Source organism: Triticum aestivum, chromosome 2A (assembly GCF_018294505.1).
Source record: "Triticum aestivum cultivar Chinese Spring chromosome 2A, IWGSC CS RefSeq v2.1, whole genome shotgun sequence".
NCBI classification, from domain to species: domain Eukaryota; kingdom Viridiplantae; phylum Streptophyta; class Magnoliopsida; order Poales; family Poaceae; genus Triticum; species Triticum aestivum.
The window spans coordinates 767733374-767749758 of record NC_057797.1 but is presented as its reverse complement, the minus strand read 5'-3'; the positions used below and the strand labels follow the sequence as shown (position 1 = coordinate 767749758).

The following is a 16385-nucleotide window of genomic DNA, read 5'->3' as shown; positions in this document are numbered from 1 at the left end:
AGGCTGACCACCTGACCTGACCTGGTGCGTGCGGTGCGGTGCAGCATACGACAGCTCGACGTAACGTGGTGTTCATCGCACCACACGTCACGACACAGCCAGCCTCGCTAGCTAGGTCGACCAGGCTTTCACACGAAGGCGCACCCACGAGTCGACCACGATCACTCTGGACCAGCCAGCAGCAGCGAACAAACCGCAGTCGCACCATATACTTTTCAGAACCACGCAAGGGGGGGCAGCGTGTTGACAAAACAGAGCACGCACAGCCGGAGGAGGTTGCACTAGGACTAGTAGTATCAGATGAGACACATAATTCTCTGACAATTAATCAGCTGACAGCGAGGCCCCTTCTTCTTCCCCCGTCTCTCTCTCTCTCTCGTATTTTACCCATTTACTTTCCCTTCTCTAGAAGAAGAAGAAGAAGAAGAAGAAGAAGAAGAAGAAGAAGAAGAAGAAAACATTTCAGCGTGTGTGTGTCCACTAGTTATATCATCATCTCATCTGGTTGGTCTGACTCTGATTAGTCTCCCTCCCCCTCGTACCACTAGTCGTATAATTGTTTCCAACCTGCGGGCGGGCTACAGGAGAAATCTACATAGAGTAACTCCAGCCCCCAACCACCTCCCTCCCTCGCTCCCTCGCTTCTTCCCCCGCCCCGGCCCCTACCTATCCATTTCCTCTCCCTGTGGACTGTGGTGTGCCGCCGCCGCCGCTCACTCGCTCGCCGCCGGTCTGACTCGACTCACCCGGGAAGAACACACCAAGCAAGCGCGCACGGCCGGCTGCTCTCTTTCTCCTGCCTGCCAGTGCCAGGTACCCGCCGGCCGTTGTCGTCTACAGTCGCCTACCTTGTACAACTAATTCTTTATCAGCAACTCCTTACTTTGTAGTTACTACTCCTAGTAATTCTTTATTTGCCAACTTCTCAAGTGCTCTAGTATACATGTGTCCTCGACAAGCCGCCACCCGATCCATTTCTGCGCCGCGCCTTCTCATGCCGCACCTTAGCTAGCTAGCCGCTAATACTTACTTACTTTTTTTGTGGCACTTCTTCCGATCTGAGATCCAGACTCACCTGCAACCTGGAGCAAAGCTTCTTGCGCTTTTGTGTCTTTTCTCACCCGGCAGGTGCTTCCACGGTAGATTTGAGGCTAATTGCAGTTTTGTGTTTGTTTTATCCGTGAGGTGTCGATTTGAGGTTCATTCTCATGCCCATCCCTCCCCTCCTGATTTGAGGCTGTCATGAATTTAAGCCCAACTTGGCCTCTCCTGAACTTTCACTTCTTATAAAATCTCAGTCCAATTTGGCCTCTGTTGCACTTTTCAGTTTTATAATATTTCTTTATTTTTAGGCAAGTGTTTTTTTTTAAGAAATTCGTTCCAACTTGGCCTCGCCTGCACTTCCAGTTTTCATAAAATTGTCATACTTGAGCTGTGTGACAAGGTTTTGTCCCCTGAAATATGTTCATGCAGAGTAAGAGCGCCGCGCCGCCTTTGCTGAATGTTCCTCGGAGTTTGACAAGCCTGCCTGCCGCCATAGCAACTGAGTATAATAATGAGCTGGTGTTGCCTCCCAAGAGCCAAGAAACAGCAACAGGAGAAGAATCTCTACTTCCATAGGCAACAGGAGAATCTCAACTCTCAAACCAGCATAAGCGGTAAGGCTTCGTTTTGCGTTGCAAAATTTACCCAACAGCCTGCAATTTTGCTGTTATGACCTGTGATGCCTTAATGGAGTATTCTGCCATCACTTCTTGTTCCCACCACTTATCCCAATGAATATATAATTACAGACATGCCGAAACTAAAAGTTCATCTCTGTCTGCACCTTACCTACCATCCTGAACTAAATTTTGGACAAAAGTTAACTAAACATCCTTCCAAATGTTGCTGCTTTCAGGCATTTCTGCTGAGAAGAACATAAGGCTCTTCTCCTATGCTCAGTTGAAATTAGCAACCAACAACTTCGACCGCAACAACAAAGTCGGCCGAGGTGGTTTCGGGACAGTATATAAGGTGACATTTTCATCTCCCTTTGTGAGGGAATTGTATGGCTCAAACTTGTTTGCTCTAAGCTGCCAATGCTTTGCATGGCTGATCAGCGTATCTGTGTTCAGGGAACCCTACCAAACAAGCAAGATGTCGCGGTCAAAGTTCTCTCTGCCGAATCCAGGCAGGGCATCAGAGAATTCTTGACAGAAATCGACGTTATCAGCAACGTGAAGCACCCTAACCTTGTTGAATTGATCGGCTGTTGCGTCGAAGAAGAAAATCGCATTTTGGTGTATGAGTACCTGGAGAACAGCAGCCTCGACCGTGCACTCTTGGGTATGAAAAAATGAACCTATTCTCCTGTCACTATATTAACATGGTGATTTCCTTTGTGGCTTAACAGTTTACCTTGTGGTTCCACAGCTTCTAACAGTGATCCGGCCAATTTTACTTGGAGCATAAGGTCTTCCATATGCATCGGTGTTGCGAGGGGTCTTGCATACCTGCATGAAGAGATCCCATCACCGATCGTGCACAGAGATATCAAGGCTAGCAATATACTCATCGACAAGAATTACGTACCCAAGATCGGGGACTTCGGTCTGGCCAAACTATTTCCGGATAATATCACCCACATCAGTACCCGAGTAGCTGGAACGACGTGAGTACATTGCGGTTTCCAGCTCATTTAACTGGAAAGTACAGTAGTTTCTAAATTACTACTGCATTTCCTTCAATTATTATTTCTGGTTTCATCTATCCCATTGTCTACTTACTCCCTGTTTATTCCCCTGTTACCTTGAATTAACTCTGCTTACTGGGTTGCATGCAGAGGTTACCTTGCACCTGAATATGCATGGCATGGTCAATTGACTAAGAAAGCAGACATATACAGCTTCGGGGTCCTCGTAATCGAGATCGTCAGCGGCAAGAGTGGCTCGAGGAGCCTGCTGGCTGATGACAAGTTTCTTCTAGAGAAGGTCAGTTCTTGCTTACTATCATCTGCTTCTTATACCTGCTTATCTGCATTCCACAAATGAAGACATGTACTGTAATACAGCTTCAGAAATCAGATCAACAAGACTGTCCAGTAAAACTAGATTTACTACAGTTATGTGATGAACTTAGCTTGCAGCATATACCTGACTTTATGCCAGTATTAAAAGATTCACAAGCATGAAATGATTTATATCAGCCTCAGTCTAAACTCTTAAACCTGAACATTCACCGCAGACTTGGGAGCTGTATGAAGCAGGGAACCTCAAGGAACTGGTTGATCCAGATCTTGGGGATTACCCTGATGAGGAGGCCATCAGGTTCATCAAGGTGGCCCTCTTCTGCACCCAGGCGGCGGCGGCGCGCCGCCCTTCGATGCTACAGGTGGTGAAGATGTTGTCCAAGCCAATCCGGATCAACGATAGAGAGCTGACAGCGCCGGGGTACATCAGTGAGTACAATAGCGGTGTCTCCAAGGCAACGGCCTCCAGCGACTCGAGGTTCAAGAACTCGACCACAGCGGATGATTCCGACATGTTCAGCACCGTCGTGCCCCAGACGGTGACCGACGTCAGCCCTAGGTGAAACAAGGCACCAAGGAGGGTGGCCTGCTTTGTTCCTTTATTTCCATTTTGTAGGGTTACAGTACCATAGAGGGCACAGTGTGTCTGCTCATGAGTTTTGTCTTGGTGAGGCAAGTTAGAAGTTGTAAATGATAGATTAGTGATTCATGCCAGGGCAATGTAAAATTGCTGGAAGTATGACGGTAGAATCAGGCATGTCGTCACATTCAGTTAACTTCTCAGCTTTTGGTTTAAGACCATAATGTATTTATCCAGTCTGGGACCAGGAGAAAACAGTAAAGAGTGCAGTTGTTTGCTGTGATACTAAGCTGAATGTTCAGAACTGATCGATACATAGCCATCCTGATGCGGATCTCTACAAAAAAGACCGCTACAGGGTAGGCGACACTCCGGGTATTTTTGAAAATAAAAGTTTCCTTCTAAGCATAGTCAAGGTTCTGGTGTTTCTGTAAAAAGAAAAGAAGCTACTCTGATGCTGCAGTCTGCTCCTTCTCCGTCTCTGCGGCGGGGCCGTTGGCAGGTGCTTCTTTGCTCTCCACGGGCTGCTTGGCTCCATTTGCTGGTGCTGGTGCGCCGTCTTTCGCACCTTCCTTGGCGCCTTCCTTGGCAGCAGGGGCTGGTGGAGGTTGCATCATGTGCGGTGGAGGAGCATGCTTCAGCTTCACTAGGACCTGGCGCATACGGGAGAGGTCGGTGGGCTTGCCGGGCTTGGGGCCCTGAATGACTGCGATGGATGGCTTCTTGTCCTTGTCTTTCTTGCCCCGCTTCTCGATGGTAGCGATCTCATGTGGGATGAGCTCCGAGATTGATTTCCAGTACTGCTTGTCTGCGCTAGCATGGAATTTCTCCTGGCTTTCTACAAAAATCTGCAGAACACCACAAGTCCACAGTGATCAATGCAGATTTGCTTACAGAATATTACATAATTAAGAAATGCCCCCTCACGTACCTTCTCTCTTTCCCTGCTATGGACCTTATTCGTCTCACAGGTCTGTATCCTCTTCTCATTGAAAGCTATCTTGAACTCTTCAGCTTCTGCAATTATTTGGGCACGGAGCTCCTTCTCCTTCTGTTCTTTTTCCTCGAGAACTAGAGCATTTTGCCTGAAACCACAATGAAGCTGTCAAACTATAGCTCATAGACAGAGCAGAATTTACACCATGCAAGGGAAACCAGAAAAAGGATAATTAAAGGAAGAAAAATTGCTACATCATTCAATTCTAGAGGGTACTGTGGTAGGCCAGTTATCAGGGTTCAGGTATCAGGACACAACACAAGGCCATTATCAAAGGACATTGCATAACTAGTTTACTGGGATCTCTGTATGACAACTATCACAGCAAAAATGAAGCATACTACTGACATCACAATGCCTAGATCACACAGAGCATACCACAAATTTGGGCCAAATCATACAACACAAATTCATCAATTCTACAACTAATAATCTTACAGTCTTAAATACAGAATTAGAGTTGCCGATAGGCATGCAGCAAATTACAAAAAAGGAAAAAAAAACATGTTCAGAAAAGCAATGCAAGTGCAGAGTACAAGAATATGCCACTCAGACACACTTCAGAAACACAAATAATGCATGCTCGGCCACTGGCAGACAAGCGGCTGCGTTGTGTTCCAGCTAGCACACACCATTACAGCTTTACTGATCGGTTTTAATGGAGCTTGTTTGGTTTTTTGTAAGCTGGCACAGCAAACTGATGTAATGAAAGTAAATTATCAGTTACACTACAGGACATAAGCAGCTGAAAGAGACGATATGTACAGCTCATCATCATAGGGTACTGAGCATGATATCACAAAAATACCAAACTATCGGTAGCGTACAAGGTAGCTTAGATAGCTTCACAAGCCTAGCGCATTTATGCTTATGCCCCCCAGCTGTGCAGTTGCATCTTTGCCAACCAAAAGGTTAAACCGCGATTTATTCTAAGGAACTGAACAGCGACCCTAATAAAAGATGAATGCACATCCACCACTTTTCTATGCCAACCATGTAAACACCTACTCCAAGTTCAGTGATAATCAGTAAACTGTTAACTTAACCATATGTAAATATCAAAACTTGAACTATCTGCAGAGTTGCAGAGTTGCAATATTGTATATAGACTGTAATTAGCAGATTCAGTTCTAAGAGAGAAGTCATACATCCACACGCAAGATGAACTTGGTAGATGCAATCATCCACTACACAATTTCCAGTTCAATCGTAATCGAATTGAGCAAACATAAAAATACGAGTTTCCGTACACAAAATTGCAACTTTGTCTAGCACCTCCAGGTTGCTGAATTAACTGAACGTTAGGGGACAATAGCAGGAGGAGAGCGTTAGATTAGATCTAATTCCAAGCGCCGGAACCCTAGCTCTGTCAGGTCCAGGAACCGGATAGCAGCAGACGAAAACGGATCGGCGGGGGCAGTTCTCACCTGCGCCACTCCCGGAGGAGGGCACCCTCCTCCCTGCCCATCTCGGCCGGCGGCGGAAGGACGGGCCCGCCGTCGTCGTCCCCGCCCCCGAAGTCGGAGTCGGGGAAGAAGGCCGCGGGGGCGTACCCGCCGGAGACGTGGCGGACCGGGACGGCTCCGCCGTCGGAGTCCACGGCGATCTCCTCGTCCACCTCCTCCTCCTCGGGGCCGGCGTCGGCGAAGGAGCCGTACCCGGCGTCCGCGAAGGAGGCGTAGCCCCCCGCGCCGCCGTCGGCCCCGGCCGCGGCGGCGCCCTCGTCGTCCTCGGCGTCGTCGAAGGGGTGGGAGGCGGTGCGCGGGAGCTCGTCCGCGGCGTCGTCGGCGGCGAAGAAGGGGTCCATGGTGGGCTGCGGCGGAGGTGGGGAGGGAGGGAGGGGGAGAGGCGGGGGGAGGTTTTTGGTCGGCGCGGCGCGGGTGCGGTTGGACTGGTGCTGTGGACTTCGCGTGCGTCGTCCGTGGGGTGGGGGGTGGTGGTTTTGGATTTGGATTTTTTTGGACGGTGCGCTTTGCTTGCTCCGCCACGCGCTGCCTTACTCTCTTTTTTCATAACAGATTTTATGCTCTTTTCCTTTGAAAAATATTTTAAAAATCTATAAAGCGACCGTTCGCTCGGTAGCTTCACCGGGCGACGCATTCACTGTCACCCCCTCTCCTTCCGGCTACGCTGCCTGCTCGTGTCGGCTGCTTCTTACGTCAAGCTACCTCGGTACCCTCGGCAGCTATCTGACAGCGCTACATCCTCCAATTCCTTGCCTCTCTCGTATACGTGCATTGCCTTCGTCCTATACCGTGTTTTCTCCTTCTCATAGTCGTTTTTCACATGATTCAAGTGTTGCCCACTAGCATGCTTTTTCCATGAGAGCACGAATCACGACCCCTGCCCCTTCGGTTCATTCGAGGTTCATTTTAAGGCGACTTTCATGGGGTGTTGGTAGGGGTGGGACACGATGGCATTGTGTGATGAGGTTGCGCGGTGGAGGAGGATCTCGCCGTGCTGTGAGCTCAATTTCGAGAGGAAGTGGAGGCGCGTGGTTGGTCATGCTTCCTTGACCCCCTTGGTGGAATTGAACGGAGAAAGGATATGATGGTGGTGGAGGTTAGATCGCGTGAGCTCCGGGGGCGTCGAGTGTCGAATGCAGCAGGGGAAAGAGGCTGTAACATCCCCAGATTTTCTAATTTTTTAGTTAGCGTAAAATTAGGAATGATTGTCCGAGTGATCAAATTTGATGAGGATTTCAGGCTTTTGAGTTTTAATATTAAGACAGAGGGAATAAAAGGACTTTCCTATGTTTCCATTTGAATTTTTGTTTGCATCTTCAAAGTATCCAAACCCAATCTTAACTCCAACAATAGTTGGAAGGTTTAAATATTTTTAAAAATTAGAATTAATATATGCTTAAATATTAGAAGGTTATATTCCAATTCAAAACTTGGAGAGAGGAAGTAACAAGGATTCCTCAAATATTAATTCGGATTGAGTGGTTTGGAGTTGAAATGTATTCTGCAATTTAAACCCTATAACTATTTTAACATTATTTTATAAGGCTTATTATAGCATTTGTTTCCAGAAGGATGGTTTTGTAATATATTTAGGTCAGGAAATATTTGTCGTAAGCACTAACTTTGGGATTTGTCTAAATTTTTTTGGACTTTTAAAAATTGAAATAGATTTATTAGAGGTTATATTCTATTCATAGTTTTTTATGGAATTTAGGAAAATAATTTAGAAAGTAAGGGGTCGAGCCCTCAACACCCTAGCCCACAAGCCGAAATGGTACGCAGCTAACACGCAGCGCGAATGAGGCAAATCCTATTGGGCGTTGTGAGAATCAAACCAGAGACCTCTTTCCCCTGATAAACTGCACTAACCACCCCAACCTCAACACTTTGTTGTTCTAACTACTCTCTTTACTTCTTTATCTTCTTTCTTTTGTTTTCTTTTTTCATTTTCTTGTTTTTTCTCCACTACAATTTCGTGAACTTTTCCCAAAATCGGCAAAGTTTTCTTAAAATCGATGAACTTGTTTCAATTCGCGAACTTTTTATAGAATTGATCAACTTTCTTCAAAATTGATGAACGTTTTAAAAAAATGAATATTACAGAAATTCTAAAAATTGATATACTTTTTTTCAAAGTAGATGATTTTGTTTTTCCAAACTTGGTCATTTTTTCCAATTTCAATGATTTTTTTTTTCAAAATTGGTGATTTTTTTTCATATTTGTTGAACTTTTTTCCAAAATCGCTGAATATTTTTCAACATTATTAAACTATCTTCAAAATTGGTGAACTTTTTTCAAATTAAAGAACTTTTTCAAATTCGATGAACTTTTTCCAATTCCATTGAACTTTTTTAAAACTCGTGAACATTTTTTTTGTGAACCTTGTCAACTTCATGAATTTTTTCGTTTTATTGATTTTTCCCTTTTTTTTTCTTTCTCAAATGGGATTGTGTACATGGGCTGGCCCAGCCGCGCCGACCCGTGGGCGCCAGGGCTAGGAGCTCCCCGCGAATGATGGGAGCAACCAAGGAGTTCCCCCGGTTATTTTTCTTTTGGTTTTAGTTTTTTCTATTAAGTTTCTATTGAAGATTTTTAAAATGTTTTTATATTTATTTTTACCCCTCTTGAAATTCATGTACCTTAAACATTTGTTTAAAATTCATGTACTTTAAACATTCGTTTAAAATTCATGATTTTTTTAAAATTTATGAACTTTTCAAAATTCCTGAATATATTTTAATGTGCATTTTTTAATTCCTGAACATTATTTGAATTAATGAATATTTATAAAATCGTAAATATTTTTAAAAATTTGTGAAAAGTTTTGAACTTGTGAAAATTTTAAATTTGCATACATTGTTTTCAATTATTATTTTTGAAATTCATGAAAGAAAAAATGTGAACAATTTTGAATTACATAAAACCAATTGAACAAAAAAATATATGTTATATACACACACACACACACGCACGCACGCGCGCGCACGCACGCACGCACGCACGCACGCGCACACGCACGCACGAGGATCGCCCGATCGAGATCGAACGTCTCGTGCATCCCCTCTATTTATTTCCTTTTTCTCTCTCACTAATATGTAGGAGCCGCCCATCGTCTCCTTCCTTCAGATGGAGTCCTAGCTCATCCCGACATCCATGGCATGATCGTTCTTAACATGTTCGTGCACCGCCTTCCCATGCCTCCTCGGCATAGCTGAGGCCACCAATAAATAGTCCATGACCACGGCCACCAAGGGGCACAACTTGTACCCCTCAAAAACCTATAGGAATCGAGTATCCCGAGCCTCCATAGGTCTAGATATGATGATCTAAATTATACTCCCTCCGTTCCTAAATATAAGTCTTTGTAGAGATTCCACTATGAACCACATACGGATGTATATAGATGCATTTTAAGTATAGATTCACTCATTTTACTATGTATGTGGTCCATAGTGAAATCACTCCAAAGACTTATATTTAGAAACGGAGGGAGTATCACTTACGCATCGAACTGACACGTAACCATGTCCATTAATCTTAGATGTCCATTAATCTTAGATCGAGCGGTCTGATTCAAAACCGCTCCACTGCACCAAGATGAGCAACGTGTTCGATTCCTCGGGCTGACTATCACCTTTGCAGAAAAAAACACCTAGAACATCAAACTACCATAAGTTTTTGCTGTGGTAACTCCAAATCCAGTGAAACTTTTTGCATATTGTTACTTTTTAATTTGTCTAATTGTTCAAACTACTTATCTATATTTTCAAAATTATTCAAAAAATGCAGGAATTAGATGGCATGTCTGTCATATCAATAAAGACATGTTAATTTTCTAAGTGCAAAATGTAGGCCTTGCTCTTTTCCTGATGTTTAGTGCAAACTATCTTGTGTGGGATCTAGGTCCAAACCTGCACTTCCTCGCTATACTAGATTCCAGTAACGTAATTAATGGCATATGTGTATCTAGAGACAAATTAATGCATTTAAATGCCATTAATTTGTCATCATTTTTATTTTTAATGAATTCCTCAACTACATTAGCAGCCATTCATATCTCATCCATTATATAATGGTTGCTGGTGCATAATTTCTCCATCACAACCTACCAAGACAAGTATCAACATCTCATATCAACACCACAACATTACCAAGATGAGGGCAACCCTTACGCTACTCCTGGCCCTCGCTTTCGTCATACTATCATCAGGTATAGTCCATTCATGCAACAACTTGCTCTAGCGGTCCATTGTAGCAAATTATAGTAATAATGGGTGTTTTTTGTGGAGATGCTTCTCAGACACGGCGGATTGGAAAGGTTGTCAGGCATTTATTATCCCACCACTTACAACATCATGTAGGCCCGATGCTTGCAATAGCTCATGTAGTGACTGGTATAACCAGAGGGGAAGGGCGAAATGCAAAGAAGGTACCAAGTGTGACTCGGTATCCTACTGTGTTCCCGACTGTGAGAAGAATTGGGAAGCGTAGAACCCTTCGTCTGGGCCGCATTGTATTATATAGAGATCATGCCGCGGCTTACAAGGGAGAGATCGATCGAGAGAAGAGAGATCGATCGAGGTTCAAACAAGCATGGCAAAACTGAATAAGCAAAACAGATTTCAGACTTAGCGAAATTAACGCTAGTCTGAAATTTCAGACCACGATGCTCTCTTCGGAGCAGCAAAACAACATGAAACATAACCTGAACATGGCAAGTAAGAACATGGCATGGAGCTACTCAACAAGCTTAACAAAACACCCAAAATGACCTGGGGCCAAAAGGGTTCACAAAATACTCTAACGAGCACACGAACATCGATGAAACACAATCAGTTTTCAGACTTAGTGAAAACTGAGACATGCTGGAATTATAACCCACGGAGGCATGTAAACGAGCTCGATACACTCACTACGGTGCAAGTCATGGCAAGGCAAGCATATACCCATAAAGAAGGCACAAAATTCTAGCTAGACATGGCAAGAACAATGGCATAGCATGCATGTATCACTAGCAATAGCACCGGCAAAATCGCAAAAGAGTTCACGATCTGCCCAAATTAACAACTATGCAAAAGTTGAGCTCGATTGACTCAACCTAGGGTGCCCCAACATAACAATTAAAGACATGGATGGATAAAGCACAACAAGCATAACAAATCACTCTTACTGATCATCCTCAAAAGAGGCACAGATCACTAGGAAACAAGCTGGACATATAGCATCATGAACTAAAACATCCCAGACTTAGTGAAAATCACTAAGTCCCTGAAATCAGCAATCTCAGGTACCCCTCTTTGCAAGCTTGCACAAGACAACACACACATCCTAAAAATGCATGGGTGACACCTCTGGAAAGAAGATAAAATGCTTAACAATTCATCCCAAAGGGGCACAGGCATATCATGCACACAATAATCATGGCAAAAATGACAAAAGTCAATGATGAGCTAACGGATCTGCAATTTAACTCACGATGCCTCCTTCTAACAGCATTTTGGGCATCAAGATGAACTCAAATGCAAATGATGCAATGGAATGAAATGATGTACTCGTCGAGACGAAGATTTTGATATAATATATGCCCAAATCGGATTTACGGATGCAAAGTTATGAGACCTCGAACATGGCACCATGGATCTGGAATCTAGGGACTTAGACGAATTTTACCTCCGCGAAAAGTCAACGCGGGACGGAGGGATCCGGGACGGAGCGGTGCAGATCTGAGACGGGACGTTTGGATGGAGGGTGTGGTGGATCTGATCCCGATCCGCGGGATCTCGCCGGAGACGAGGAAGATGGCCGGAGTAGGCGAACGGCGGCGGGGGTGGCCGAGTCCGGCCGGCCGGGGCACCGTGGAGGAGGCCCGCGGCGGCGAGAGGAGGCGGCCGAGGTGGAACGGGCAAGATGGGCGGCGCCGGTGGAGCTGGGCGGCGGCTGCGAGGTGGTGGCGGACGTGTCCGGCTAGGGTCCGAACATGTCCGTCGGCGCGGATCTACTTTTTTTTTCAGGGTAGGGTTTGGACGGGGAAGACGAGATCCGAAATGGAGGGGGTATATATAGGCATAAGTGGAGCTAGGAGAGTCCAAATGAGGTACGGTTTTTGCCCACGCGATCGTGATCGAACGACCGAGATGATGGAGCAGAGTTTGGTGGGTTTTGGGCCAAATTGGAGGGGTGTTGGGCTGCAACACACACGAGGCCTTTTCGGTCCCTCGGTTAACCGTTGGAGTATCAAACGAAGTCCAAATGACCCGAAACTTGACATGCGGTCTACCGGTAGTAAACCAAGGCCGCATGGCAAGTCTCAGTCCAATCCGGAAATGTTTAATCTCCACACACGAAAGAAAGCTAGAAATGGCCACCGGAGGAAAACGAAGCGCCGGAACACAAAACGGACAACGGGGAAAATGCTCGAATGCATGAGATGAACATGTATGCAAATGCAATGCACGTGATGACATGATATGAGATGCATGAAAACGAAAACAACACACGGAGACAAAGACCCGAACCCGAGAAATAAATATAACTTAATGCCGGAAACGGCAAGAGTTGGAGTACAAATTGGGAAAGTCATATCGGGGGTGTTACATTGACGTATTTCGAGATTAGGATTTGTCACTCCGATCGTCGGAGAGGTCTCTCCGGGCCCTCTCGGTAATGCACATCACTTAAGCCTTGCAAGCATTGCAACTAATGAGTTAGTTGCGGGATGATGTATTACAGAACGAGTAAAGAGACTTGCCGGTAACGAGATTGAACTAGGTATTGGATACCGACGATCGAATCTCGGGCAAGTAAAATACCGATGACAAAGGGAACAACGTATGTTGTTATGCGGTCTGACCGATAAAGATCTTCGTAGAATATGTAGGAGCCAATATGAGCATCCAGGTTCCGCTATTGGTTATTGACCGAAGACGTGTCTCAGTCATGTCTACATTGTTCTCGAACCCGTAGGGTCCGCATGCTTAAGGTTTCGATGACAGTTATATTATGAGTTTATGAGTTTTGATGTACCGAAGGAGTTCGGAGTCCCGGATGAGATCGGGGACATGACGAGGAGTCTCGAAATGGTCGAGACGTAAAGATCGATATATTGGACGACTATATTCGGACATCGGAAAGGTTCCGAGTGGTTCGGGTATTTTTCGGAGTACCGGGGAGTTACGGGAATACGGGAGAAGAAGTATATGGGCCTTATTGGGCTTTAGGGGAGAGGGAGAGGCAGGCCGCGCGCCCCCCAAGGCCTAGTCCGTATTGGACTAGGGGGAGGGGCTGCGCCCCCTCCTTCCTTCTCTTCCCTCTTCCCCTTCCTTGTCTCCTACTCCTACTACATGGAAGGACTCCTAGTTGGACTAGGAAAGGGGGAATCCTACTCCCGGTGGGAGTAGGACTCCCCTAGGGCGTGCCATAGAGAGGGCCGGCCCTCCCCTCCTCCACTCCTTTATATACAGGGGCAGGGGGCACCCCATAGACACACAAGTTGATCTACGTGATCATATTCTTAGCCGTGTGCGGCGTCCCTTGCCACCATAGTCCTCGATAATATTGTAGCGGTGCTTAGGCGAAGCCCTGCGACAGTAGTACATCAAGATCGTCACCGCGCCGTCGTGCTGACGGAATTCTTCCCCGACACTTTGCTGGATCGGAGTCCGGGGATCGTCATCGAGCTGAACGTGTGCTAGAACTCGGAGGTGCCGTAGTTTCGGTGCTTGATCGGTCGGGCCGTGGAGACGTACGACTACATCAACCAAACGCTTCCGTTGTCGGTCTACAAGGGTACGTAGATCACACTCTCCCCTCTCGTTGCTATGCATCACCATGATCTTGCGTGTGCGTAGGAATTTTTTTGAAATTACTACGTTCCCCAACAGTATCCACATCACCTCAGCTGTAGCATTAGCCAAAGCTTTATACTCAGCTTCTGTACTGGACCTAGAAACAGTGGCCTATTTTCTTGCACTCCATGATACAAGATTTGTTCCCAGAAACACAGCAAAACCACCTGTGCACCTTCTGTCATCAGCACACCCTGCCCAGTCTGCATCAGAATAGGCAGTAACAAGCAAAGACATGGACTTGACAATCTGAAGTCCAAGGCCCGTTGAGTATTTGAGATACCTTAAAATCCTTTTTACTCCAGTCCAGTGTGTTGTTCTAGGTGCATGCAAATATTGACAAACTTTATTGATAGAGTAAGATATACCAGGACGTGTAAGAGTCAAATACTGTAAAGCACCAACAACACTTCTGTATTTTGTTGCATCATATGACCCAAGTGCTTCTCCACTATAAATTGTAAGTTTTTCTGAAGTTGAAATCGGTGTACTCACAGGTTTGCAATGTTCCAATCCTACTCTCTTGAGTATATCAGTGGTGTATTTTTCTTGTGTAAGAAGTATACCATCCTTTATCTGTTTAACTTCTATGCCAAGAAAATAATGAAGATCACCTAAGTCCTTGAGAGCAAATTCCAACTTCAAATCTTTAAGCAAACAAGTTGTAGCATGTGCACTTGAACTTGCAACAATTATATCATCAACATAAACAAGCACAAAAATAGTGATCTTATCTTTATGATAAAAGAACAATGAGGTATCTGCCTTAGATGGTGTAAATCCAAGTTGTTGTAATTGCATGTTTAACCTGGAATACCAAGCTCTTGGGGCCCGTTTTAAACCATATAAAGCCTTATCCAACTTACAGACATAGTGTGGTGCACTTTGATCCTCGTATCCTGGTGGTTGCCGCATGAACACTTCTTCCTCAAGAACACCATGAAGAAACGCGTTCTGAACATCTAGCTGACGTAAACTCCAACCTCTGGAAACAGCAATAGACAGTACAAGCCGAATGGTAGCTGACTTAATAACAGGACTAAAAGTATCTTCATAATCAATACCAAACCTCTGTTTGAAACCTTTGGCAACTAGTCTAGCTTTGTACCTGTCTATGCTTCCATTAGATTTTCTCTTTATCTTATATACCCATTTACAATCTATGACATTATGACCCTGCCTTGGTGGTACTAAATTCCATGTTTTATTTTTCATGAGTGCATCATATTCATGATCCATAGCTTCTTTCCAGTCTTTATGTGTAAGAGCATCATGCAAACAGGTTGGTTCTCCAATATGACTGAGAAAAACACGCTTAACTTTGTCATACCTGACCGTGCCATCAGTGTATTCCTTTTTCTTGATAATACCTGACTGGGATCTGGTGTGCCCGCGCGGAAGTGCTGGTGATGTGGGCGCAGGCGCAGAAAATCCCGGTTCAAAAACTGGCGTAGGAGATCCTGTGGTAGTCGGTGACGTAGAACCAGGCGCAGAAGATCCCGGCTCCTGATCCGAGAGAGATACTCGTGCATATCCTGGAGCATCCAGCGCGTGATCCAAGGGGGATCCAGACCGCATCGGCGCGTCGCTCTCAGCGGCTGATCGAGGCGCGGGCTCCTGTCATCTAGTGCGCCACATGGGGACACGGTTTCCCCCGCGCGGGGGCAGGCGCGTGGGCTGGTGGGGTCCACCAGGCGCAGCCTGTCGGCCGCATCCGCCGCAGGAGAGCTGGAGGCCACCGGATTGGCTGCATGGGAATCCGGCTCGGGGCGAGGACCAGGCGCAGTCCTGACGCGCGGATCAGCACGGGATCGCGCGCCGCTGCTGTCGCTGCTGCCAGGGAAATCAGCCTCATGCTCTGCGCCAACTTCGTCTTGTTCTGGACACATAAAATCACAGCCTGTTTTTGCACAAATATCATTAGAACCACCGTTTTGAGTGGAATTTTGCACATGATCAGCCTTATGTAATTCACCCCCGTGATCGGAAAGAAGTGCTGTTTCAGCACGAAGAAGGGCTCCGGCGTTTGGACGAAGTTTGGCAAAAGGAAAAAGAGTTTCATCAAACACAACATCCCGAGAAATATAGATTCGTCCAGTGGAAACTTCTAGGCACTTATAACCTTTGTGAAGATTACTATAGCCAATAAAGACACATTGAGTAGAACGAAACTCAAGTTTATGATGATTGTATGGACGTAGGCTGGGGTAGCAAGCACACCCAAATATTTTGAGAAAATTGTAGTCGAGTGTTTGATGATAAAGACGCTCTAATGGAGTGATATTGCCAATAACTTTGCTAGGAAGACGATTTATAAGATAGGTGGCAGTGATAAACGCTTCGTCCCAATATTTGAGAGGCATAGATGCATGGGCAAGAAGGGATAAACCAACTTCAATAATGTGACGGTGTTTCCGCTCAGCGGAGCCGTTCTGCTGGTGAGCATGAGGACAAGAAACATGATGTTCAATGCCTATGCTACGGAAG

The 16385-nt window shown here is 45.6% G+C and overlaps 2 protein-coding genes across 5 annotated transcripts; one reads left to right on the top strand and one right to left on the bottom strand.

Moving 5' to 3' along the window:
• Positions 1-487: 487 nt before the first annotated feature.
• On the top strand, positions 488-3822 carry LOC123191066 (putative serine/threonine-protein kinase). 4 transcript variants are annotated; one of them, XM_044603832.1, is made up of 7 exons: positions 488-504; positions 1474-1658; positions 1901-2016; positions 2118-2328; positions 2416-2653; positions 2825-2972; positions 3226-3822. In XM_044603832.1, the coding sequence occupies exons 2-7, from the start codon at positions 1556-1558 to the stop codon at positions 3571-3573; spliced, it is 1164 nt and encodes a 387-aa protein (XP_044459767.1). In that variant the 5' UTR covers positions 488-504; positions 1474-1555; the 3' UTR covers positions 3574-3822. The 4 variants fall into 4 exon arrangements, with proteins under 4 accessions (XP_044459767.1, XP_044459764.1, XP_044459765.1 ...); XM_044603829.1 differs by lacking the exon at positions 488-504 and adding an exon at positions 589-813; XM_044603830.1 differs by lacking the exon at positions 488-504 and adding an exon at positions 821-851.
• LOC123191067 (clathrin light chain 1) lies at positions 3770-6498 on the bottom strand. The gene is made up of 3 exons (XM_044603833.1): positions 6015-6498; positions 4522-4675; positions 3770-4438 (listed from the first exon to the last, which is right to left on the bottom strand). The coding sequence occupies exons 1-3, from the start codon at positions 6392-6394 to the stop codon at positions 4037-4039; spliced, it is 936 nt and encodes a 311-aa protein (XP_044459768.1). The 5' UTR covers positions 6395-6498; the 3' UTR covers positions 3770-4036.
• Positions 6499-16385: the final 9887 nt, after the last annotated feature.

What these genes read in the sequence shown, in the direction of transcription:
- LOC123191066 (XM_044603832.1), top strand. Translation starts at nt 1,556, where the DNA reads ATGAGCTGGTGTTGCCTCCCAAGAGCCAAGAAACAGCAACAGGAGAAG. An exon ending in CTCTCAAACCAGCATAAGCG is followed by an intron (nt 1,659 to 1,900) that starts GTAAGGCTTCGT and finishes TGCTGCTTTCAG; the next exon opens with GCATTTCTGCTGAGAAGAAC. An exon ending in ACCCGAGTAGCTGGAACGAC is followed by an intron (nt 2,654 to 2,824) that starts GTGAGTACATTG and finishes GGTTGCATGCAG; the next exon opens with AGGTTACCTTGCACCTGAAT.
- LOC123191067 (XM_044603833.1), bottom strand. Translation starts at nt 6,394, where the DNA reads ATGGACCCCTTCTTCGCCGCCGACGACGCCGCGGACGAGCTCCCGCGC. An exon ending in CTCCTCCGGGAGTGGCGCAG is followed by an intron (nt 4,676 to 6,014) that starts GTGAGAACTGCC and finishes TTGTGGTTTCAG; the next exon opens with GCAAAATGCTCTAGTTCTCG. An exon ending in ATAGCAGGGAAAGAGAGAAG is followed by an intron (nt 4,439 to 4,521) that starts GTACGTGAGGGG and finishes GGTGTTCTGCAG; the next exon opens with ATTTTTGTAGAAAGCCAGGA.